Source organism: Oryza brachyantha, chromosome 7 (genome assembly GCF_000231095.2).
Source record: "Oryza brachyantha chromosome 7, ObraRS2, whole genome shotgun sequence".
Classification (NCBI taxonomy): Eukaryota; Viridiplantae; Streptophyta; class Magnoliopsida; order Poales; family Poaceae; genus Oryza; species Oryza brachyantha.
In genome coordinates, this window is record NC_023169.2 from 19200165 (window position 1) to 19226616 (window position 26452).

The window sequence follows — 26452 nt, forward strand, 5'->3', positions numbered from 1 at the left end:
AATAATAAACGCTCCTCAAATACTCCCTTTTGTCATGTAATATAAAGTATTATGCCTTTATAAAAGGAAGAAAGTAGCAAAAGTATGGGTTATGTTATAAAGGTGATAGTTGAAGAAGTAAAGTAGTGTTAAAATTGGTAGTTAAGGAATGGAGTAATATAAAAAAGTTGTCAAGCGAACAATAAAGTAGTACAAAATATAAGGTTTGGGGATAAAATCACTTATACTATAGGACGGAAAGAAAGAGTATATGTTGTCAATAATTTTAAGTGTGTGCCCTCGCCATAAAAAAAAATTGTGTAACTATCTAGGATTGTCCATAATCGTTTTTCTATGATTAATCGAATCCACTTAGGTATAATATATATCTTGGGAGGGGAAAATATTTTTGGATGCACAGCTTCAGGCGGGTTGGCATAAACATAGTCAAATCATTCACACATTAGTTTTAGGATGGAATACATATTACAGACAAATATATATCGGCAAATCATAAAAAGCTGTGTTCCCAGGCTTATTATTTGACGTGCAGTATATATAAATACGATAATCTGGCTGTGTTCTAAATATGAAAAATTATCCAATAAATATTTAATGACATAAACACTGAAATTATTTAAGTTGTAATTTCTTTTGATAAAGTAGGATAATGGCATTGGAAAAGAATTTTTTTAAAAATATACGATTTAACCGTTAAAAAAATATACGCAGAATTTTTTTTAAAAAAAAGCAGTATACCAGAACACGACGTGTTGTGTCATTGTTTGAGCAGGTAGGTAGCCCTGGGTGTTCCACCAACAAAATCCTGTTTAGTTTGTAGGCGAAGGAAGCTAGCAGTAGAATTGAAATTAGGTCGGAACGCGTACGTTGGCACCATCGTCTCGTCGCTGGAGACAGACAGCTGATGTGCTGCTGCATTCACCTCGCTAGCTGTATTATACGTAGTATATAGACCAGACCAGTGCCATGGCTGTCGTGAGTTGTCAGTAGAGCTGATTAATTAGGTCATTCCTAACCTAATGACTAGGATGATTTTTATAGGATTAAATAAGTTGTCATCTAAAATAAAAAATAATGTGGCAAATGAATAAACGAGGAAAGAGAATGAAAACATGTCTTGCATGAGACATGGTTTCTACACAACATTTAAGATATCATGTGAGATAAATAGCATTAAATTGAAGTATAGAATAATAGTGTTTGCATTAGAGTAGTATTCCGTGCTAGTTTCTTGATGATGAAGAGTCTATAGAAGTGTTATGGGTCGGGAATAGCCAAAGGGTATTTTTGTTAGTCGCATGCATGCAGCAGATAGCAAGCATGCATCCATCATTTATATACAGGCCAATTAATCTAGTACTAGCATAGTACGTAGTAATCTCTATCTCTAACTGACAGATAAGATTGAGCTCCTCCTCTTGATCTCTAACCGACAGAGGGAATTATTATGATGTTCGACGTACTGCCACAGAGATTTTCCTCGTTTATTCGGTCCATATTACTCCTATCCTACGATGCATTTCACAAAAAATGCATGTGTTCCTGAATGCACTCATACCATTCGTTCCCAATCAATATCAGCTTTTAGTACATATTCTCTCTCATCTTCTTCTCTTATTCGTTCTAGTGTACTCCCACCTTACCTCGTAATTTTTAGCTATTTTATTTGTTTTAAAATAAGTTTATTATAGAGTAATAAATGCATTAGAATTCGGGAATAGGTAAAGCAGTGATGATTATATTGAGATTTAATAAGATGGAGTGTATTTTAGTATTTGTTTACTTTTTTTATCTACAGGTGACTAATGAGTGAAAATAAAGTTATTTTGAAACGAATGGATCAGCAGACAGAGATTAGAATTGTACACTTGAAGAAATAAGGTAGCCAGCCAGCTAGAGTAACAGTTGTAGGTGTGATTTTTTTGGTTTTTTCACGAGAACAACCAAACGACATATTTACAAATGAAATAATTTTATAGCACCAAATTATTTTTCATTTATAAATATGTTGTCTGTCTTTTCTAATAAAAAAACCAAAACAATGATACCAGGGAACACTCTTTGTTTATTTGTCCCACCATCTATTCCAATTTGTCAGTATTAATAAACGAGGAAACGAAACATAAAAAAGGCTCCGGCGACTGACTGCTTTTGGTGGAGCTGGAGCTGATTGCTTTCCAGTGAGCTCCCTGCATCTTTCCGTCGCCTTTTTCTGGTGCGTGTCGTGCCTGTCTCTTTTTTACATTATTACATCGATAATTGATTGATGGATTGTCCTTCATGATCGACCGAGATCCATGGCAAGCTAACCAGTCCAGACCTACTCCGTCGTGGTGGAGTTATTTGCACCCCTACGATAAAACACAAAAACTAAACAAAAATTATCAAAAGATTGTTTAAATTTTATTTAACTCTGATATGATTAACATGGTACAGACAACCATTCCCTAACTCTGATATGCCCCGGTTACAATCCGCCGGCCACCGCATGCGTATATACCGCCGTACGTTTGTAGTTGCTTAATTACAGTATTTAAGTACTAACCCAACAGCAGTTAAGAATAGTTATTATCTATGTTTACATAATATATTGGCCAGGCTTATAAAAATTAGTGGATCCATCATTGAAGCCACCGAAAAATCGGGATGTTCAACTAGCATGGCATTGCTAATCAGGGGTGTTTAGTCGAGGAAATGAAAATTTTTGGATGTCATATCAAATTTTGCCCCGTTGTCAAAAGGAGTTTTGGGACCCAAATTAAAAAACGAATTTCACGACTCGCCTGGAAACCGCGAGACGAATCTTTTGAGCATAATTAATCCATCATTAGTGTATGTGGGTTATTGTAGCACTTATGACTAATCATGAACTAATTAGGCTCAAAAGATTAGTCTCATGATTTCTCACATAACCGTGCAATTAGTTTTTCGTTTTATCTATATTTAATATTCTATTTAAGTGGCCAAATAGTCAATGTGGTGTTTTAAAGAAAATTTTTAGAATTAAACAGGGCCTAAAGTAGAGTCTAGTGACAAGCACAATAAAACGTCTTTTCCAATCCGTTGATCATCAAGCTAGCCATGCATGACAGATCGATGGATCAACTTTCTATTTTCGCTTTTGCTTATAATTATAAATTTAATTTAATCTTTTAATTTTTAATTTAGAGATTTTAAAATTATCTTTGTTGTATTTTATTTTTAACTTTGACTTTTAAATAACTAAGAATACATATATATATATATATATATATAATTTTTTCATAATATATTTTTCATTTGCAAATATGTCATTTTCATAAATTTATTTTAACACAAAATTGCTTTAAAAAGTACCACGATTGCCTTCATTTGCATCAGATTATTTCTCGGCTTTTACGTGTATTGCCTAAACTACTAAATGATGCATTTTTACAAAATGTTTTCATATAAAAGTTAATTGTCTCAACTCTCTAAGGAAGATTTTCAATTTTATACAACATCACACCTAAAATATAAACATTTCTAAGTTGTTTAGCAATAATGTCTTTTAATAATGAAGGATATACGAAGAATATATGAGGGATAAAATAGGAAAAATCTTACTCCCTTCGTACTTTTTTTATATGATATCGTTGTCTTTTATATATTTGATCGTTCGTCTTATTCAATATATTAATCCAAATATGCAAAATTATAAGTTATATTTAAAGTCTCTATAATAATAAATCATATTGTAATAAAAATAATTAATAATTAAATAATTTTTGAATAAGACAAATGATCAAAGATAAACTAAAACATAAACTAAAAGTTAACCATGTCATGTAGAATAAATTAAAGGGAGCAATTGACCAGACAAATAACAATGTAAATAGTTATAGAAATAGCCAAGATTCGAATAATATAAACACTTTTATTTTGAAAAGGATAGTAAGGGGCTGTTTAGCATCCAAAAAGTTTTGTCAAAACATCACATCCAATCTTTAGACACATAAATAGAGTATTAAACATAGATAAAACGAAAAATTAATTATACAGTTACGTGAGAAATCATGAGACGAATATTTTGAGCCTAATTAGCATGTGATTAGCCATAAGTGCTGCAGTAACCCACATGCGCTAATGACGGATTATGGCTCAAAAGATTCGTCTCACGGTTTTCAGGTCAGTCGTGAAATTCGTTTTTTCATTCGTGGCCAAAAACCCCTTCTGATATCCGATCAAACATTTGATGTGACATGAAAAAAATTTCATTTCACCGGCTAAACACCCTCTTAGAGGAGCAGCAGTTAGTCCTCGTTTAGTTCCAAAAACTTTCAGCCAAAAACATCACATCAAATGTTTAGACACCTAAATAGAGTATTAAACGTAGATAAATCAAAAAACTAGTTACACAGTTATGTGAGAAATCGTGAGACGAATCTTTTGAGCCTAATTAGTACATGATTAGCCATAAAGTACTACAGTAACTCACATTCACTAATAACGGATTAATTAGGCTTAAAAAATTCGTCTCACAGTTTCCATGCCAACCGTGAAATTCATTTTTTCGTTCTTGTCCAAAAACTTCTTTCGACATACGGTCAAACGTTTGATGTGACACGCGAAAAATTTTTCTATTTCACCGTCTAAACACCCCCTTAATATCGTCGTCGTAGTAAAAACTACTGGCTGTTAAAAAAAAAATAGATACTCCATGTAGGCGGCCTTGAGGTTCCAGCTGCACCTCATTATACTAGTCTAGTAGTAGTAGCTTTCGTCTCTCTCGCAGCGCAGGCGCAGGCATCCAGCTCCAGCTCCAGCTCCTCCTGCTCCGCCCACCCAATCCCCAGATCCGAATCCAACTCCGCCTCGCCATCGCCATCGCCTCAAATGCCGCACTCTGGCCGGCGTACTGGGAGCTAGCTACACGACGCTTGGGTTTGGTAGGGTAGGGAGGGATCCGATCGATGGCCACCCCCACTGCTAAGGACAGCCGTTTGCCGCCGCCGCCGCTGCCGCTGGCCACGCTCATCGGCCGCGAGCTCCGCGCCGGGGGCTCCCAGCGCCCCTCCCTCCGCTACGGCCACGCCGGCTTCGCCAAGCGCGGCGAGGACTACTTCCTCGTCAAGCCCGACTGCCTCCGCGTCCCCGCCGACCCCTCCACCGCCTTCTCCGTCTTCGCTGTACGACCTACCTCGCCCTTCCCGCTCTTCCCCCTCCTCGGTTCGATCTGATCTCATGCCTGCCCCGCAGGTCTTCGACGGCCACAACGGCGTCTCGGCGGCGGTCTACAGCAAGGAGCATTTGCTCGAGCACGTCATGAGCGCGCTGCCGCCGGACATCGGCCGCGACGACTGGCTGCAGGCGCTGCCGCGCGCCCTCGTCGCCGGCTTTGTCAAGGCCGACATCGACTTCCAGCGCAAGGGTGAGCCTCTTGTCTTGACATCATTTGCGTTTGCTTCCTTCCTCGGACTCGGACTCGGACTCTGCCTCTGCCTCTGCCCCTGCCCCTTGGGATCGCGGCTAAACGTCGCTGCCTGCCTGTATCAACTCAGGGGAGGTGTCCGGGACCACGGCAACACTGGTGGTCGTCGATGGATTCACGGTCACGGTGGCCTCCGTCGGCGACTCGCGCTGCATCCTGGACACGCAGGGCGGTGAGGTGCAGCTGCTCACCGTGGACCACCGGCTGGAGGAGAATGCCGAGGAGCGGGAGCGGGTCACCGCTAGCGGTGGGGAGGTCGGCCGGCTCAACCTCTTCGGTGGACAGGAGGTACCAATTCGCTCTGGTGTTTGGTAGAGAATGGCCAGATTGACGATAAAAAGGGAGCGTTTTTTGTGATGCATCGCTTTGTTTTAGGTTGGCCCTCTCCGGTGCTGGCCAGGTGGCCTGTGCCTTTCAAGATCCATTGGGGACATGGATGTTGGGGAGTTCATTGTGCCGATTCCACATGTCAAGCAAGTTAAGGTGGGTACCAATTGCAAAGGCGCTTGCAATTTATAGCTAGATTCTCACTCTACAATGTATTGTAGGCTGTTTTTTTTTTCAAGGTTCTCACTCTCTTACTCGTTAATTGCAGCTATCAAATATTGGAGGAAGGCTGATCATCGCATCAGATGGTATATGGGACGCATTACCCTCTGAAGCAGCGGCGAAAGCATGCCGTGGTTTACCAGCAGAATTGGCCGCGAAGCTTGTGGTTAAGGTAATTCTACATGTAGCTGTAGCTCGCACCCTGCTTGTTGTATTTGGCATGGCTAATTTTTGACATCCATATTTTTACTTTTACTTATGCAGCAAGCTCTCAAAAAAAGTGGGCTGAAAGATGACACCACCTGTGTGGTGGTTGATATCATCCCGTCCGATTACCGTTTGACATCGCCGCAGTTGTCCCCAAAGAGAAACCAGAGCAAGTTCAAGTCTCTTCTTTTTGGTAGAAGGTCACACAGTTCAATTGGAAAGCTTGGAGGCAAGTCTGCCTCTTTTGGCTCCGTGGAGGAATTATTTGAAGAAGGTTCTGCAATGTTGGAAGAAAGGTATGCTCTAGCTACTGCTGCTATGATCCATCATGTACTTGTTGAGTTAATTGCATCCTCATACTTCAGTGAGTCTTTTTAAGCTATTTTAAGCCAGTGATTTTTTTACTGAACATCTATCATGCCTATTTACTAGATTATCACATATCTTTAGTATGTTATGATAAGATTACCATATTTTTCTTGATCATACGGACTTTGGAGGCATGTTTTATCTCTCATGGGCTTATGCAGGTTTCTATGTCTTTTTATCCAGTTTCTATGGTCACTTTTGGCCATTACATGTATGAGAATCCATGGAACTTTGTACCACCTGCATTGTCTGCATAATTGCTTTGTTGGTATGCTTGTAGTTTCAGAGTTCAACCGTGCATTTAAACTTGCTTGTATTGAAATATTTCTTTGGCTCGGAATGCTTATTTGTTAATCTGGAGTTTGGATCTGATCAATCAGTGCAGTATTGATCTAGTTTGGCATTCCTTATTGATCTATTTATAATGATGCCCCAAGATAGCGAATTGTGCTTGTATATACAATGTTGTTATGTACATGCATAATTCCATCTCTATATTCCTATTCCTATGATTATTTGTTGAAGCAACACCACTTCTGTTTCAGATTTGGAAGCTTTCTAGGCTAAAATCCTATAAGTTAACACCAATTGAATGTGATAATAACAAAGAATATGTCAAACTTGAGAACAGATTGTGTGCCATATTCTATTTGTAATCCCACATTATATTTATAATTTAGGTTATAACTGATTAGAATGTTTTTTTAGCTGATTTGAATACGTGAAAGAAAAATACCTTTTCCCATTCTACCATCTGTGCTGGCCACAGTAGCACAACCAACTTTTTTTACCCTATTTTGCTACTGCATTCAAAATTAGTTCTGGAGGTGGTACACCAGTCCTATATTTTGGTATGTCCTATGCACAGATAATTCTAAAAACCTGGGGAACAAACTGCATTTTGAGTTGTGATAAGGATTTGAGTGGTCTGAAGCTCTTCTGAAAATATCACTGTTCTTACTCAAGCTTCACCAGTGTCTAATTCTGATTGTTTTGAGAAATGCTAAACCAAATTACTTCAATGTATGCTCGTTGGAGGAAGTGGCCATAAACAATCAAGCCTTGGTCTTGCATTGCAGGTTGGGTAGGAATTTGTCCTTGAAAGCAACCTCGCCATCTTCTCGGTGTGCTATCTGCCAAGTGGACCAAGAAACATTTGAAAGTTTGATAACTGAGAATGGAGGCAGTTACCACTCTTCCCCATGCGCCCCCTGGGGAGGTCCATATCTTTGTTTGGAGTGTCGAAAAAAGAAAGACGCAATGGAAGGTAAAAGATCCAGCCACTCTACAGCATGCAGGTGAAAGAGGGCAGGATTCGTGACAAGCTTGATGTTGAGTGTAAAAACTAAAGATGGAATAATAAGTTGCTGGATCCAATTATTATTTGCTGAAACTAACTGCATCCTCAGCCTGGTATAAAATATGTCTGGCTGCTGCTAACCAGTTTATCGTCTGCGTGCAACCCTGATTGATATTTTTTCTATATTTCTTGAGGAAATAGCTCACATAACTTGGAGCTTGTAGTTTTGGATTGTATCCTCTTAGCGTGTATTGTGTAGGAATGGCATGCCTAATGTTGTGTGTGTATTTTATTAATTTGAGCTACGAGAAGCTCTTTGTACTGGATGAATGCACTTTGCTGGAATCAAATTGTCAAGCATATATACGAATTAATCACCGGTTCTTGCCGAGTAAGTCAGTTTTGGAGCTACCTTTTCTTTTTCTTTTCTTTCCTGTATGTTGAATTCAACAAGTGTTTGTTGACTAGCAAGGTTTATTGCCGCCTGAGTTGCAAGTTACATGCGCAAAGAAATTATCATGTTCGAAATTTGTAAAGACATTTCTTACCAAGTCAGTTGTTACGGGTCGTAAACTCGTAATGGTCTCTGAATTCCAGTTCAACAGTAGGTTAATACCTCAAAGAGTTGAATATAACCTATAAATGACCACACAATTTCTCATGTTTGAAGTTGTAAAGACAAACAAATAAAGAAAAGAGAGAGGGAGGGAGAGAAACAGATAATCTAAAAATGAAAAAGAAAAGGGAAATGGTAGTTTTCAGTCCCTGAGAGAGGGAAGCGGTTGGAGTAGACATAGACAGATCTGTGTGCTATGGACGGGTGTGGGTTGGCTTGTGAATACTCCGTGACCAACTCTAGTTTATAGATAGATGAATTAAGTTTTATTTTACGTAAGTCCCGCTATGCGCATGATCCAATTGTAAAGTCGTATGACTGAAACGCTGCAACCATTGATCAGGAGCGTGCACTTAATTGTCACTGTCGCAGTCCAAGGAGGAGGTGTCTATGGCGTAGCGTAGGTGTTCCTTCTTCCGAGATGAAGAGGAAGAAGAGTATTCACCATCAATGCACTCTCGCTCTCACTGAACTGACCCACAACTTCAACTCAAGAATTTCGGACGATGAACAGTAAACTGAAAGCAGAGTTTTCTGATGCAGCTTTTCTGATATTTTTATTCCCTCCACTTCACGCGCCATCCCACGTTGCGGTGACTAGCTCGGTCACGATACGAAAAATAATCGAAAAAACGGCTAGCCAGTTCTGAACCCACCAGCCAAATTCTAAACAAAATGAACATATATGCAGCTAAAATGAAAACTTTGAGCACACAAGATTGCACTTAAAATTCTACCAATTTCTCCCCTAATCTTGCTGTGCCCTTCCAAGCCCATCTTCCACCTCAGTTCCAGAAACTGACTGCGTCCAACAGGCTTGATTAAAATGTCTGCAATTTGCTCCTCGTAGCGCACATGCTCCAGTAAAATGGTAAGATGATTAGCATGTGTCTATACGTTCGTGGAGTATAGGGTTTTGGTTGAGGTGAAAGATGGGAGGGAGGAGCTAGGTGCAGCAGATAGATGATAATCAGATTGGACAGCCACAGCAAGCAGGATGGATGCTAGACTGAAAGTTACTACTCCGTAAACAATATAGGAGTAGAGTTCCTTTTAGCTAGAAGGAAAGGAAATCAATGGTAATTAATTAAGCAAGAGATATACTAATTAATTACATCCAGAATGCTATAGGAGACGATAACAAGCCACTATAGGAGACAATGTAGGAGGCGGTGGTGCGGTGGAGGGAAGTGCGCAGCTCCCCGCGGTGGTCGTACTTGAGGCCGAAGACGGTGAGACGGAGCACGCAGCCGCAGCCATGGGAATCACAAAAGGCGTGCACCTTGTCAACTCCCTCGCGTCGCACGCGCTCCAGCAGGCAGAACCTGCTGCCCCCCATGTGCACCAGCCTGGGTTTTACTGAAAGCTGCCTCTCCGGTGGATCCTTGCCACACACCTTCTCCTTGAGCAGCTTCCACTCCGGCTCCGGCGGGCCGCTGCTGCTGCGGGAGGCGACTCGGCAGGCGCAGACGTCGCCGCCGCGGAGGCCAACCCAAGCGTCCAGCTCGGCGTCGTAGTGGCCTTGCCCCTGGAACGGCAGCGCCCAGTCGCCGTGCCACCTCCACTCGCGGTGCTTCGTGTCCAGCGAGTAGGTGGCGGCGCCTGCACGCTCACGCTCGTCGAGCTGCGGCGCCGCCGGCGCTACGGAGATGAACAAGGTGCGTTCGTCCGGGTGCACGGCGTAGGAGGTGATCGCGTCTAACACGCTGTACGGCGGCGGCGACGGCAGGGTTGTCCATGTCCATGCCCTGGTAGGCTGAAGCATCCGGTCGACGACGTTGTTGGCGTATTGCACCGCTTCGAGCGACATGACGGCTACTTGGTTTGCGTGGTGGAAAGCGTACATCTTGCCGCCGACGGCGACGGTGACGGCCGGGACGACGCCCACGTGGAGGGGAGGGCCGATGGTGAGGCCACCGGTGTCGGCGTGGTAGAGGAGGGCGGGTGTGTCGGGAGGTCGAGCGGCGAAGATGGTGGTGCCCAAGGCGGAGAAGCACATGGGGGCCGTGAGGGGGGCGTGGTTTGCGAACTGGAGGAGCGCGGGCTCAGGGAGGCGCATGTCCTCGGCCTCCTCCTCCTCCAACAACGCCAACGCGTCCACGTCGATCTTGTGCATGCGGTAGCCTTTGTCCCCCCAGTCATCCAGCACCACATACAGGTGCTGCTTCCTCTTCTCCGGCGCCGGCCGCGGCCTCTTGCCGCCGCCGCATCTGTGCTCATCATCTCCGTTCCGCCGCTTACACGACGCCATCGATCGGAATATCGGATCTACCGCTTACACGTCTCGTCTCAGGAGGATTTTAAGGCCCGGACGGAAGCTGGGATCCATTCCGACTCGGTTTCGGTCGCAGCAGCACCGAAACCAGGCTGACACGGGCCACCTTCAAGTCCATCTAGCGTCGTACCAAGGTTCGGTTTTCAATTCCTAATTCGGCATAATCTCTATTTCTAATTATCTGTATATTAATATCTCCGTCCTATAATGACTTTATTTTCTAATTTCTGTGTCCAACGTTTGACTATTCGTCTTATTTAAAAAATTTGTTAAAAACTTAAAAAATTAGTCACGCATAAAGTACTATTAAGTAAGAATACAATATAATCGCAAAAAATTCAAATAAGACGAAGAGTTAAAACATCGTATCTAAAATTAAAAAATAAACTTATTTTGGGACGGAGGTAGTATAATATAAAAACAACATTGAAAGAATGCTCTACGTACGTTCGCTCTGGGGTTAGAAATTACCACGTTAATCGGAGAAAAAAATATACGCTGTTAGATCATGGTGTGTACAGATTATAACGGTGTAGATTAATCGGAGAAAAAGAAAAAAAAAATACATCATTAGATCATGGTGGGTCGATGACCTTGAAAGGAGGCTCTACGTTCGCTCCACCCTAGCTCTGGAGCCTAGAAATTACCACGTTAATTAAAGGAAAAAGAAAAAACTCTACACCGCTAGATCGTGATATATCAATTGATTTCTGACATGCCATACACAAAGGCCTAGAAGTCTTTATATCGCTTCAGTGTAGGATCTAAACTATGAGAATCTCAACTGAAAATAGGTGCGCGAGTGAATTTGACCCTACACATAAAACATGGAAACAACGTTAAACCTAAAACGTTCTGTTGGCTTATTGGCCGATAGCACTCTTAGAACCTTAGCCGATGAAACATATACACCGGTTTTATAGAAATTTATGATTATCAAATATAAATATACCTTATTGGCTAGAACATAATATAACAATTGATAAATTACATGGATTATTTGGAAATATCCTCAAAAGATCGAATCTAACCGAGACAGTTCAAGGTTAAGGCCAATAAAGAATAGATTTACCACTCATTATATCATTAAGCATGGGTCGATAGGGTTTATTCATAGAATTATGCGTAAAAGCCTGAATTACTAACTTAAGAGTCAATTATACACAATATTGAATAATCCGATAACCACTTATTATAAACCTAGAACTAGATCGAACTAAAACGAGACAATTCAAATTTAGAAATAAGCGCAGACAAGCTCAGATCAATATTAAGCATGATTGATTCTTAATTAATAACTTAGGATGGCATATCGACTTGTTTCACTAGATTTAACAATTCTGAAGGCAATCATGAATCACATTGAAGATAACCATGATAAATCAGACTGCACCGAGACAATATACGGTTAAAATCGACCAAATCTAAGGATAAACCAATGACTTACCTATGACTCCAAAACAAAGCATGCACGTATTTTAGTCTACTCTATAACTAAAATTGTGTATAAATACGATGATCCGACCTAACCGGGATAGAACCATATTCATTACTCTCATGGATATAAATTAGATTAATAACATGCATGACTTGTGATAGGAGAATTGCGATTATTCTAAGACAAGAAAAGCAGGTTAAAATAACTACAAAGCTCCAGGTAACGCTCTCGAATAGATCACATAGAATATAATACTAAACCTATAAAGTATTGTTCCACCTACTCAACGGATTGATAGATATGAACTTACAACTCGAAGTCGATTAACCTCGATCCGACAGCTCGCTTTGTCGAATTGAGTGGCGATGCGCCAGAAATTTGTTTATTGATATCTTGATGATTCTCACAACATACCGGGGCTTCTATATTTATACCCATAAACTGACCCAAACAGATACGGACATGTATCTTTAACTAACTTAACGAATAAAGACTATCTTTCCTAACAAACCAAATCCAATCCAAACTACTATATTACATTTATCTGTTTCTATAAACAGACTTCATATCTTCCACCGAATCGAATCCCTTATTCACCTCTTTCTTCTAATTGGATTTCTTTCTTCTCGTTCGATCCAGTCTTTGGTTTTGGTCCAAATCAGACTCTGTCAAGCACTTTTTTCCACCTTACTCAATTCCATCCTTAATCGGCCATATCCAATTATCACTAGTATTATTAATGTAAAAAACCAAATTTTGTTGTTAACAATAATTATTATTTTTTTATAATTTGATTTATTATTATATGAACTTTAAGTATGACTTATAATTTTGCATATTTAAATAACTTTTTGAATAAGACGAACAATCAAACAAACATAGATCTAAAAGTCAACGGCATCATATAAAAAAACATAGAGAGAATATATATTTTATAAAAACAAATAGTAGTATTTCTACCAGCTCTTTCATAAGTTGTACGACTATAAGACCGTGATACTCAGGGGGACATGGAGGTGAACACGAGCTCAGGGATGGCGCAAAAATTCTTGTCATCCTGCATGACAAATCATCGAGTAACTTAATTCTTTGATTCCCTCATGCCTGGAGACCCTTCAGAGGCCAATTGATCCACCCTATTAAACTCATTTGCACTTAGGGCTCCGAGGAAGACGCTTGCGGCTCGAGCATTCCAATAAATGAGAGCTTCTTGCTCAGGAGTTGGTTCAGTCACGCTCTCGGGGATTCAACACCTGTAAGCGTAGTCTTTCAAATACTAGGCTACCATAATGTTAGATACATCTCCATCTTATGCTTTCAAGCAGCATAACGTGTTTTATCAAACGCCTAAAAGGCATAGAAACGAAGTGGGTTGGTGGGGGACTGAGCTTATAATAATTGAGAGGTTACAAAGACTCCCTTGACGGAACCACTTGGATTTCCGGATGAGTGATCAGAAGATCCTTCTCCAACACTATATATCTCCATCGAAAGTGTATTCTTGTCTAGACGACATATTTTCTCCATGCAATCAAAGCCAATCTGAAGATTATACTCTTATACCAATTGAAAGGGCCGTTGAGCTATCTAGAGGGAGGTGAATAGACATTTCCAGAAAAACTTAACCATGGAATTAAATTTACTAGTTAGAACCTCCAATCAAAAGCAACAGAACTCCCAAGTTGTGAAGTCTTTGTTAGAGAGAGAATATTGATCGGTACTTCTGACCCCATGCTCAAAACTTTCGATCCCTGTGTTGATTTACTCTCCGATAACTCATTTAGGGCAACACCCACACTCAAAGATAGAGAGGAAGCAAGTAATAATAGTGTAATCTCAAGAACACAAAATCACACAAGAGATAGTGTAAAGACATGGTTTTCACCGAAATTCAGATAAGAAAACACCATACTCTATATCGAGGAACTCCAAAAGAATTGAATTCCACTTGAACACTTTCCGTACTGAGCTCACAACCACGAGAGGTCTTGATTTTTGAATCCATACTAAGGTAAGTTGTTGTAGCGTGATCATCGAGAAGGTTCAATCCAACTAACACACTCCTGCCTTCGATGTGATCCACTCTACGAACCGATCTCTTAGGTGAGTATGATATCCACTATAGTTACCTTGTGTCCTGCAAAATTGAGTAAGAAATCATACATGTTGACGCCAAAAGCTGACCTGATGACGTGTCACACACGAAGGCCTGAGAGTCACCCTAAGACCGCTTCAGTGCAGGACCTAAATTCTTAGAAGGTGCACGGGCGTGCCAGTCAGTTTGATCCTGCAACTAACAAGATAAACAGTAAAACAAGCCGATCGGCTATCGAGTCGATAGGTAACTGAGAAACCAGCCGATCGGATGTTAATGTAGCAGCATTTAGCCGATAGGCTGAATAATCGGTCGTTGAAAGCTTGGATCGGCTGAGAATCCAATGTTAATAAACTCGAATAGTTAAATAAACAATGAATCATGTGTTACGATCGGCTAAAACCAACTAGCATGTAATTCTCGTAAGCCGATGCAACACAAAATAATTGTGGATCTAAATAAAACAAGCCGACTGGTACAAAATAATGCAGTAAGGCAATCAACTACTCTATTGATGTAAATATGATAAGCTTGTATATCGGCAATGATCATCGACTATAGACGACTAACAAACGACCAAGATCTATAAAATATCTAGCCTAGATTACTAAGAATAATCATAGAAAATCGGACCAAACCGAGATAGTTCAAGATTATGCCTAGCAATGTCAGGATAGATACTAAACAGATCTAGATTGCTATCAAGCCGATGAGCCGATGACTGGTAACTTATCCGCTGGTACTCAGATAAAACAATGAGCAAGATACATCAACATGATATAAACTCTTTGATAAATGCAATCTAATAGATCGGACTGAATCGAGACAATGTGAGATTGAATATGTCAAATAGCAAATATTAAGCCAACGTAGATCACCTAAAGTGGTCAACCAGATCAACTCAAGATATGAAAGTAACCTAAGCTGAAACTGATACGATAACTAGCAATCGTACAAGCAGATCAAAAGATCGGATCGAACCGAGATAGTTGTAATCTAGCCAATACGATTACCGTGGCCGGCAGAACATAGACTTACCCCTTCGCCGGAGATCGAATCGATGCAACTCTCTGCGTCAGGTGCCACGTTCCGCCGGTGTTGAAACCTCGGTGAAGAGGGTGGCAATGCGCCAAAAGTGGTTGATCTGTATTATGAGAAAATAGATTTACAATGACCCCGGATATATATATTTATACCCACGGGTGAATATGAGCCCATGTTGGACACAACACATGTTTCCTAATGGATTAAAAAAATAAGAAAAAACTAGTCCTATTTGGACTCTAACTCTAATCCATATTGAATACGACATTGTTTTCTAATAGATAAAAGAAAACAAACAAGTCCCGATCGGACTCTAACTCTCTTAGAGATAAAGAAGAAAAATCATAAACTACCTCTAATTACTAAATAAAATTAAATTACACAGACTCTATCTATTCCGAATCTATCTGTATGATTTTCAGGCTCAATGGACTCCTTTTCCCATCCGAGTCAAACTCCATTGGCTGTATCCAAGTTATATTTCAATTGCCTCCTATCTGATTGCCTTGTTTCCTATCCGATTTAGTCATGTTTTAATCTCCAACAACAATTTTCTAAATTCTAACGTTAACACTATCCACAAACAAATCGGATTCTCGCAGGCGACACATAGCCGACTAAGAGGATGATCTCGAAGAGCTCAACACAAACATACCCTCATAATCTCTCCAAATCCTTAAAGCCAAACTGACAAGCAAGATTTGACATAGATTTTAAGATGGTACTCGTATATGTGGTAATGACCTAGAAAATAGGGTAGGCTAAGGCGAGAGCCAACCCCTTAAAATGGGGTGGAGATTAAATACTAGCCGGTATCAAAGAAACTAGTAATTATACTAAGACCATATTTAGCTCCAAAAAATTTTCATCCAAAAACATCATACGAGTATCTGGATAATTAAAAATAGAGCATGTAAACCCATCATTGTCTGCTTGTACGAGTCTACTCCAGTGTCTCGGATTTCCGTCCGCGCTGAAGAGAGAGGTAACTCCATTTCAGGCTCCAATGTTGTATGTGTGTAATCTCGTCGACATGCCTATTTCTTTTCGTTTGCTCCCGTAGGCCAAAGATTGTTCAAGTCCTGTGCCAAGCATTAGTCTAGTTCAAAATCAGTACAATAAGAAAACAAAAACCCTGAGTCTTCCAGATTTGAACCAAGTATGTAGTCTAGTTCAAGTCGTTTTGATTTTGCTGGTGGAGAGAAGAAGCTACGAAGATTGGCATCTGGACCTGCTTGCTGTCTCTTTTTTCTTTCTTTTCGCAGTCTTTTTGCAAAACCTTTTAAGTTGTGAGCTACTGGGCAAGTGGGCAGCAAGTAGTGGAACTTTTTGCAGATCTTCTGAATGTGATCTGAATCTGTTAGCCTGGGGTCGTTTTTTAAGTTTCAAGTCTGGATGGGATGGCATCCAGTGTTTGCTGAAGTGGATTTATGTCAATCTTCTTCTGTTTTTTCGTTTAGTCTGCTATAAGAACTGTTGGCTCATTTCTTTTAATGGAAATGGGAAGGGGCCTCGCCCTTCTTTCTCAACAACAACAACAAAAATAAAATATATACAGATTTGAACCAGGGATGCAATCCCGCTTTGCCACGACACCAAATCCAATCTAAAATCAAGAAAAATCATTTTCATCCACATTGTTTTACTAATAAGTTTTTGGGGCTTTTATAAATTTGCTATTGTTTTCTTTATATTGCAAGGATGCCATGTCTAGTGGCAATTCTGGAAGCTTCTAGTGGCAGTTTTGCGATAACGATTCAAACCAATGAAAAATTTGCAATTGCCCCTATGTTTTTTCATTGGAGAATATTAAATTATTTGAGTGTACTACAGTTTGGGGATGATTATACAATTTTGATAAATTTAATGCAGTACACGCGATGGATCAGCGCAATGGGCGGGGAAGTTCTTCCTTCTTTGCATTATGAACTCGCTACACACATCATTCCCATGGTACTTATTTCATTCTAGCATTGTATGGTAGTTATGCATCATTAAATGTTTCTAACTGTTGTTTGTGTTTCTTTATAGGGCGGAATAGAAGGTGCTGCAATTGTCTGGGAGTTGGATGGAAAACATGTATACTCTAAAGAGTGGTTGGATTCGTTCTATACACAACCAAAAGGATTAGAGGCTGTGGTTTGTGCCCCTGTTTCTGATTACTAACTTTAATCTGTGGCAGATTTCAATACTTGCATATTAAACACTATATCATTACTTGTTCAACCTATTGACTGTTTCTACAACATCTTCTGAGTAGTTTCTTGTACAAAGAGGCTCCCATCGTTTCGCTTTTTAGAAGAAAAAGCGAAAACGCGTTTTTACAAACGAAAAATAATTTGCATGTAAAACTTTTATATACGTGTCCATAGCGACTCAAAAGCGAAAGTTATAAAAAAACACAATGAAAAAAACCACAAATTCAAGTCTAAAATTAAGTTCAAAAATTCAAATTTTGACTTATAAGCAGTGGTAACTGCGAAACGATGAGAGCCAGAATCTTGAATGCCACTATTTGTGAACAAACTTGCAATAAGATGGTTGGGAAATTAAAATACTTTTTGTTGTTGTCATTTTGACTCTATGTCTGTATACTTTTGATCTGTTTGTTGCATCGCTTGAGAAAAAAAAAAGATCAGCCATGACATTAATGCACAATTTATGTTGGATGCATCAGGCTCTGAAGAACACTGGATTTAATACATTGAGCAACTTGAAGACTCCATGTAAATGTGGGGAGATTATTTACAAACAAAGGTAAGCATATTCTTGAAAGTTTTGATCAATTTTTGTTTCTCAATACTTGGTACCTTCTCAATTTGTAAACAAACTTTAAAAAGTGTTTTTTATTGAAGCATATTGATTCACATTATATTTATGTGCTTGATAATCTCTAATGCAGTTTGATAGTATTGTAAAATCTTGATCACTTGCAAATTTGCTATTAAAAGCACTAATCAAAATCAGTACAGCGGAGCGAATAGTATCAATTATTTAGGAACAATGTAAAAAGTTTAGTCCATATCCACTAAATATGTTTCCCTACTTTGGTAGTCGCTGGATTTTATTCAACACTGAGAAATATCCGTTTGATATATATACAGCCAGGCAGCATCTGCTGCGAGTTCCTCCAGTAAAGTTTTATACTCAGGGAACAAGAGAGGAGTGAAAAGGAAGATTGACTTTGATTCAGATCATGGGAAGGGTACTTCATTTGATGAACTCAGATTTAGGAATCATAGCATATTCCAGTGCCCATGTGATAGATCTGTGCAATCAACATTGTCCGAGTATGCTGATAAGAACAGAGAAAACTTTATAAGCTCAGTCCCTATCCCTGGAGACACTACAGGGACATTGTTTGTCTTGATTAGCAATGGGATCAAGATAAAACTGCGGAGAGCATTTAGGCTGCTTCTGAACATGCATAGAGCAAATTTGTCTCTCCGTGGGCAGTTTAGTGCAGAGAACTTCTTCTTTGATGATCTGGACGATGTGAGGCTTGGAGATTTGGTAAAATTAAACCTGAAGTTTGGCATTGATACACATGATAAGAATAAGGATTACACCAAATTTGTTCATATGGTGAGGAAGGAAGTTTTCAGAGGCAAAGCAATACCGACAGATTTATCTGAATGGTTATGCCTCGTCATCCGGAGTGCAGGGCTGTGAGTACCTCCTCGTTTACCACAGTAGCCTCATGGAATCACGCCACAGTGCAAGCACATTTATGTCTCTTCATGACATATTTCTGGAGATGAAAACTTCTGATCAAGCAGCGTACAGGCGCGTGCTCTCTGAGCTAAGCAAGCACAAAGGTTGGCAAGCAAAGATCTGGGATAACACTCATCTTACTACCACGCTGCAGTACAGGGACAGCAATGGATGCCTTACTCGGTACAATGACGACGTTGAGGATTTACTCAGGCTTTTGAGGAACTGCAGAAGACATGCCGCACTTTTTCTAGAAGGCACTTTCCATATGATCGTGGGACAGCATTTTCCTACACTCATGGTGGACTTTCAGAAAGCTATGTTCGGAGCTGGGCGTTTGGAACATCTAAATCTGGAGGCAACTATGAGATGACCCGGTTAGTGTTTTTGAAGAACAACACAGCCTATGTAGGAGTGGATAGTGAGGGTAGTGTGCACAGCTGGAATAATTGTGAGAACTTGTTAAGCTTGTAGAGTTTTGAAATCTGCTTACCTTGTACAGTTAGATTGCGACATACAGTACGTTGTCTTTGAACCGTGGCCAACAAAGTCTGAGGTGGATATCGGTTCTTCCCTTTTTCTGACGACATGGTAACTTGTCTTGGAATAAGATTACAAAGCCTGAGGAGTGTGTTTTTCTGAAGGCGGAACGCAACGCAATGCAGACCCAACCTGGCAGAGCCGGCAGGGGTTGTCGCCTTCTCGGTCGGTGCTTAGTTGCGGAGAGAGGGAGCTGTTTCTGTGTGGCCGTCAGGCCACAGATGATCTTTGCTGCTTGAGCTCGAGAGATTACACATTTTTCATAAGTAGGAGGATGATCGGAGTGGACGAGTATTTGATTTACACAAGTAGTACTGACTGGAGTAGCAGCTGCAGCAGAAGAATTATTGATACAAGAGGAGGAGGAAGCGATCGGACAAGATTGGCACCGCTGGGAATCCTCAGCGGCATGGCGCACTCGTGGCCGTTGAACAACACCCTGGACGGGAACCCCTCGCCGCCGATGATGCTCCTCCTCCTCTTCTGCTTCTTGCTGAACAAGAGCACCGACTGCAGCTTCCCGGCCACCGGGTAGTCGCCGCCGCTCATGTTGCTCTCCCCCTTGAGGTACTGCAGCCCTTCCAGCCCCCGCATCAAGATCATGCTGCTGTTCCCCACCGCCGTCGCGTTGAACGTGAACGCCTGCTCGAACTCGAACCCCTCCTCCTCCATCTCCACCGCCATGAACCACTCCGCCACGTCCGCCTCCTCCCAGTTGAACAGCGTCGCCCGCGCGCTCCACCCGCCGGCGTAGTCCGTCGCCACGTGCCAGTTTATGCTCACGCCGCAGTTGTCGCCGCAGGGCATCGGCCATGGCACCCCCAGCCGCTTCTCGCCGGCCCACTTCACCGCCTCCCTCGCCCGCCTCTCGAACGGCATCAGCAGCGCGTACGGCGGCAGGAGCATCGACGGCTCCGTCTTGCTGCACGACGCCGCCGGGCAGCCGCACGCGCAGGTCCTGCATGGGATCACCGACTCGTTGTAGAACGCCGAGAAGGTCACGCAGCAGCTGGGCGTCTTGGACGGCGACGTCGTCATGTTGCACACCACTTGCCACGTTGCCAGCGCCAGTGTCGTCGACGCGAGCCCGCTCGGGTCCGGGAGCTCCGTCGGGCTCACCCGCACCGGTTGCCCGCACGCGTACTCCGGATTCAGCGGTGACGCGCCGGAGATGTTGAAGTTGGTCGGAGCGTACAGCTTGGTCCGGTTGAGGTCCGGCGGCATCTTGTACACCACCATCTGGAATGCCGACTTGGACTGCACGGCGTCGACGGACTTGGGCAGCATGGTGCCGTTCCGGCAGCAGTGGTTGACCCGCCCCATGTCGTTGTCGTCGCGGCTCGACGGCGGCAGATCGAAAACGGCCGGCCTGCGGTCGCAGCTGAGCACCTTGGAGAAGTCGAGGCCCTTGTAGTAGCTCCCCTGCGCGCCGTAGACGCAGTCTCTGGCGTCGACATGGCGCGGGTAGGCGCCTCGCATGGAGCCGATGAACTCGCCGCGGAGCCACTCCCACGACAGTTGCCAGCCGTCGAGGCGGCCCAGAAGCGCGTCGTTCTCCAGGGTGACCTGCGCCAGGTAGTTGGTGTCGTCCGCCTGGAGCACGTCGTAGGTGATCACCAGATCGCCCGTGCCGCGCGGGAGGTACGACGTCCTCCTGGCGGCGTTCAAGTCGCCGGCGGTCTCGTTCGCCGCGGCCTCGGGCGTGAGCACGCAGCAGGTGGAGAGGAACGTGGAGACGTTCTTGGCCGGCGGGCAGGTATAGGACGGGTCGGCGAGCGAGAGCGCCGAAGGGAGCGGCACGTACGGGTCTGGGCCGGCGAACAGCGTGCCGACCAGGATGAGCGTCGCCCGTATCTTGGTGAGGTCGCCGGCGGTGGCGATCGGGGTGAGGAGGTCCGTCTGCGGGTAGCCGGAGAAGGAGGTGGCGTTGCGGGCCGTGGTGTCGTACGGCAGGTCGGCGGCCGAGGTGAGCACGGCGCCATCGGCGGTGACGATGATCTCGCGATGGGCGAAGGTGAGCAGCAGGGTCCAGGAGCGGAGAGCGCGGGTGCCGGAGTTGAGGAGGGTGGCGTTGGCCTGGAAGGAGTAGGGCTGGTCGTCGGCTGCATCGACGAAAGGCCTGATCTTGACACGGCGGTCGAGGTTGTAGGTGAGGAGTATGCCGTTGCAGTCCTCCGGCGTATTTGCAGGCTGTGCCTGCGCCTGTGCCACGGTGATGAGCAGAAGAAAGACAGCAGCAGCAAACAAGACGGCCATGTCCGAAATGAAATGAAGTAACTTGCAGCTTGCTCTGCTGCTTCAAATTTCTTCGTTTGTGGTGATGGGAAAGACGAACCATCCATATGTTAGAGAAGCAGACTAGAGGAGTTGACTGTGACTCGATCGTGTTCGTTGGATAATCGTGAGCGAGCAGGAGAGGGCGGAAGGAGTCAGCGCAATCTTGTGTTCTGCTTCTGCAGGCGCTTTGTTTTGCTGGTCGCGGTGTCAAATCGACGTAAGTGACATATGGATGGTTCGTAATTTCCAAAGGATGATACTACCACTGTAACCGATGAGATGGTGACATATGGACGGACGCTCCCTACAGTTGATACTGCCGTCATGCCGTGTTTGCACCGGCCGGCTTTGCTTTGCTTTTTTTTTCCCTTTCTTTTCTACGAATGACGTGAGCATAAGGCAGACGGCCTTATTAACAATTAAAAATAATATATATATAACTTATATATATAATAAAGACAAAAATAGACTACAATAAAAGAACTTAAAGCCATTTCAAAAATCATAAGTATAAATGAAAAGATTCAAATTTAAGTTAAAATATAACTGTTTTTTTCGTTGTTTGGTTTGTCCTCCTGTTTTTATTTTGCCACGGCTCGGTGCACGGTCTAAAGATTCAAGCCACCGAGAAAAGAAAACAGTTTTTAGCGCACGGTGAATGTCTACCCGTTAATTGCATGTCATATAAATAGTCATAAAAATATAAAATTTTTTTGATAAAATAGATAAATATAAGTTATATCACTCCACAAATATGCAATTTTAAATTTAACTTCTACAGTTGTAGCACAAATAACAAAAACAATTATGAATATGCGTATACTTGGTTTTAGTTTTATTCGTTTTTTTGCTACAACTGGTAGAAGTTGAATTTAAACTTGCATGTTTGTGAAGATATATAACTCATATTAATCTATTTTATTAAATTTTTTATATTTTTAGATTTATTTACAATAACATGCAAACACACGGGTGTGTACCGGGTGTGTACTGTGTAGAAATTATTTCCCACCGAGAAAACCCAAGACCCAAGCCGTCCCCTGTCCATCCTAAGGGGTGTTTGTTTCTAGGGGCTAAACTTTAGCCCCTACTCATATCGGATGTTTGAACATTTATTATAAATAGTAAACGTAGTCTATAAATAAAACCCATACATAATCTTGGACTAATTTGCGAGACAAATCTAATGAGCCTAATTAATCCATGATTAGCCTATGTGATGCTACAATAAATATTTGCTAATTATGGATTAATTAGGCTCAAAAATTTCATCTCGCGGATTACCTCTCATTTATAAAATTAGTTTTTTTTATTAATTTATATTTAACACTTTAAATTAGTGTCTAAACAATGTGACATGGAACCCCTAATTTGAGTCCAATGGGCCTAAAAATGGTGTAGATCCACACCTATGATTTCTGTCTTCTCCGCACCTATTAAAATTCGAGTGATTTGATGGGCTAGGAACTTACGTGAGGCCCATAATACCGAACTACTCGTCCCAAGATAAACCAATTTTTTACTTTTTACTTTTAATGACTCTTCGTCTTATTTAAATTTTTTTTGTGATTGATATTTTTGTTTTTATTAGATGATAAATCATGAATAGTATTTATGTGTGACTAATTTTTTCTAATTTTCTGAAAATTTTTCAAATAAGACGGATGGTCAAACGTAACACGGAAACCGAAGATTTTTTTTTTGACAGAGGGAGTACCGGCCTAGTGATCCGAATGAATGGCACACGACGACGACCTTCCGTCTATTTTTGTTGTCCCCGTGCATGTCGGCGCCATGGATGGATGGATGGATGGATTAGGCTTAGCTATAGCTATAAGAAGACGACCGTACCTTGCATGCCATGCCTCCTATGCTACTATATTATTCCACTGTGGGAGCCTGGGATACTCGCCGGCGATCATGAGCAAAGGCGCTATCATCGGTGCGTCCACCGTCCTGGTCGTGGCGGTCGTCGCTGCCGTCTGTGTCGTCTCCTTCAAGAACAACGGCGGCGGCGGCAAGGCCGACGATGGAGGCGAGCTGTCCATGTCGGTCAAGTCGGTCAAGGCCTTCTGCCAGCCCACGGACTACCAGCAGACGTGCGAGGCGGAGCTGACCCAGGCCGCCGCCAACGGCAGCTCGCCCACCGACCTTGCCAAGGCCATCTTCGCCGTCACGTCGGAGAAGATCTCCAAGGCCATCAGCGAGTCGGCCACGCTGGAGGAGCTCCGGAACGACCAGCGCACGTCGGGCGCGCTGCAGAACTGCAAGGAGCTGCTGGAGTACGCCGTCGAGGACCTCAAGACGTCCTTCGACAAGCTCGGCGGCTTCGGCATGACCGACTTCAACAAGGCCGTCGACGACCTCCGCACGTGGCTCAGCGCCGCGCTCACGTACCAGGACACCTGCCTCGATGGCTTCCTCAACACCACCACCGACGCCGCCGCCAAGATGCGCACCGCGCTCAACAGCTCGCAGGAGCTGACGGAGGACATCCTGGCCGTCGTCGACCAGTTCTCCGCCACGCTCGGCAGCCTCAGCTTCGGGCGGCGGCTGCTCGGCGAGGACGGCATGCCCACGTGGATGTCGGAGGGCGGCAAGCGGGAGCTGCTGGCCGCGGCGGGGCCGGAGGCCGGGCCGGAGGCGTTCACGCCGAACGTGACGGTGGCGGCGGACGGGAGCGGCGACTTCAAGACGATCGGCGAGGCGGTGGCGAAGGTGCCGCCGAAGAACGCGCAGAGGTACACCATCTACGTGAAGGCCGGGATGTACAAGGAGTACGTGTCGGTGGGGCGGCCGGCGACGAACGTGGCGATGATAGGCGACGGCGCCGATAAGACGATCATCACGGGGAACAAGAACTTCAAGATGAACCTGACGACCAAGGACACGGCGACGATGGAGGCGATCGGGAACGGGTTCTTCATGCGGGGGATCAGGGTGGAGAACACGGCGGGGCCGGAGAACCACCAGGCGGTGGCGCTCCGCGCGCAGAGCGACCAGGCCGTCTTCTACCAGTGCACCTTCGACGGCTACCAGGACACGCTCTACCCGCACGCGCAGCGCCAGTTCTTCCGCGACTGCACCGTCACCGGCACCATCGACTTCATCTTCGGGAACTCGCAGGTAGGTAGCAGTACTCGAGCATGATCCAAGAAGACGAAGACGAGTACGACTACTAACTAAACAATGAATGCATTCATGGCAGGTGGTTCTTCAGAACTGCTTGATCCAGCCGCGGAAGCCGATGGCGAACCAGGTGAACATCATAACGGCGCAGGGGCGGCGGGAGAAGAGGTCAGCGGGGGGGACGGTGCTGCACAACTGCACGGTGGAGCCGCACCCGGACCTGGAGAAGTTCACGGACAAGGTGAAGACGTACCTGGCGCGGCCGTGGAAGGAGTTCTCGCGCACCATCTTCGTGCAGAACGAGCTTGGGGCGCTGGTGGACCCCGTGGGGTGGCTGGAGTGGAACGGCAACTTCGGCCTCGACACCCTCTTCTACGCGGAGGTGGACAACCACGGCCCCGGCGCCGACATGAGCAAGCGCGCCAAGTGGAAGGGCATCCAGGCCCTCACCTACGGGGACGTCCAGAAGGAGTTCACCGTCGAGGTCTTCATCCAGGGCCAGCAGTTCATCCCCAAGTTCAACGTCCCCTACATCCCCGCCCTTCTCCCCCAGTCGGAGACGGACAGGACGCACTGACTGATCCACCTCTCTTTCTTTTTTATCTTTCTACCACCTGCACGCCTTGCATCCATCCATCCGTCCATCCATTCTATATGACACACTCTACGTATCCTATGCCTATGTATCAATATTTAACTGGTACGTTGTATAATGTAACATATGAATGTATACTCTGATACTACACTCGTGATCTATACAGAAGTAGTACTACCTGTGTTTGTGTATCATACCAAACATTGTTGTTCATTAATCAATTTATATAGCTCGTGGATATATATAGATCATTTGGGAGGGGATCCAAAATGTATACTCAATGTCTAATTAATATGGTGACTAAAAAAAACAAACGATATACTTGCAAATAAAAAATAGTTTATAAACAAAAAATTTATATATGTGTTTTTAATGATCTAAAAGCCAAGTCTGCAAAATAAATGTCAATAAAAACCCAAAATGTACTCCAAATTTATAGTTCAAAATTTAAAATTTAGCTTATAAGTTTAAGTATATATAAGCGAAAATATGAGACTCTAAATCTTGTATTTTGGGTACCGGCCTTATGTGCCTTGTATTTCTGATGCTTAATTTATTATTCTTTTTAGTTTCATAATAGTGGTTTGGACAAGTATTTAATAAAACTATTAGAACTTTAAGTATAAATAATATTTAAAATATTTAAATTAATATATAAATATATTTTAATAAACTCATATATTTGTTGATTATATATTGTAATATTTTATCCGTTTTAAAATATAAATATTGGTAATATCTAAAATGATAAGTAGTAGTTTTATTGCACCTGATGGAGTATTTCGTTCTGACGGAAGTAGCCGCTTGTCAGCAAGACATTCAAATAGATGTTGTTCAATATGGATTTGCCTACAA

General features: G+C 43.1%; 3 protein-coding genes and 1 pseudogene across 3 annotated transcripts; 3 read left to right on the forward strand and 1 right to left on the reverse strand.

Annotated features, from left to right (window-relative positions):
* Nucleotides 1-4726: 4726 nt before the first annotated feature.
* On the forward strand, nt 4727-8249 carry LOC102716235 (probable protein phosphatase 2C 33). Its single transcript, XM_040526392.1, has 7 exons — nt 4727-5147; nt 5218-5389; nt 5520-5737; nt 5825-5932; nt 6045-6170; nt 6263-6501; nt 7654-8249. Exons 1-7 carry the CDS (start codon nt 4932-4934, stop codon nt 7874-7876), a joined length of 1302 nt encoding a protein of 433 aa, XP_040382326.1. The 5' UTR covers nt 4727-4931; the 3' UTR covers nt 7877-8249.
* A 4964-nt stretch (nt 8250-13213) lies between these two features.
* LOC107304578 lies at nt 13214-19429 on the forward strand (annotated as a pseudogene).
* A 363-nt stretch (nt 19430-19792) lies between these two features.
* Nucleotides 19793-22039, reverse strand: LOC102716798 (COBRA-like protein 7). Its single transcript, XM_006658929.3, has one exon. It carries the CDS (start codon nt 21850-21852, stop codon nt 19897-19899), a length of 1956 nt encoding a protein of 651 aa, XP_006658992.2. The 5' UTR covers nt 21853-22039; the 3' UTR covers nt 19793-19896.
* Nucleotides 22040-23760: 1721 nt separating this feature from the next.
* Nucleotides 23761-25883, forward strand: LOC102717084 (pectinesterase-like). Its single transcript, XM_006658930.3, has 2 exons — nt 23761-24999; nt 25082-25883. Exons 1-2 carry the CDS (start codon nt 23794-23796, stop codon nt 25577-25579), a joined length of 1704 nt encoding a protein of 567 aa, XP_006658993.2. The 5' UTR covers nt 23761-23793; the 3' UTR covers nt 25580-25883.
* Nucleotides 25884-26452: the final 569 nt, after the last annotated feature.

Coding starts and splice junctions, on each gene's coding strand:
- LOC102716235 (XM_040526392.1), top strand. CDS start 4,932: ATGGCCACCCCCACTGCTAAGGACAGCCGTTTGCCGCCGCCGCCGCTG. Junction 5,390..5,519: donor CATCGACTTCCAGCGCAAGG/GTGAGCCTCTTG, acceptor GTATCAACTCAG/GGGAGGTGTCCGGGACCACG. Junction 5,933..6,044: donor CACATGTCAAGCAAGTTAAG/GTGGGTACCAAT, acceptor CGTTAATTGCAG/CTATCAAATATTGGAGGAAG.
- LOC102716798 (XM_006658929.3), bottom strand. CDS start 21,852: ATGGCCGTCTTGTTTGCTGCTGCTGTCTTTCTTCTGCTCATCACCGTG.
- LOC102717084 (XM_006658930.3), top strand. CDS start 23,794: ATGAGCAAAGGCGCTATCATCGGTGCGTCCACCGTCCTGGTCGTGGCG. Junction 25,000..25,081: donor TCATCTTCGGGAACTCGCAG/GTAGGTAGCAGT, acceptor CATTCATGGCAG/GTGGTTCTTCAGAACTGCTT.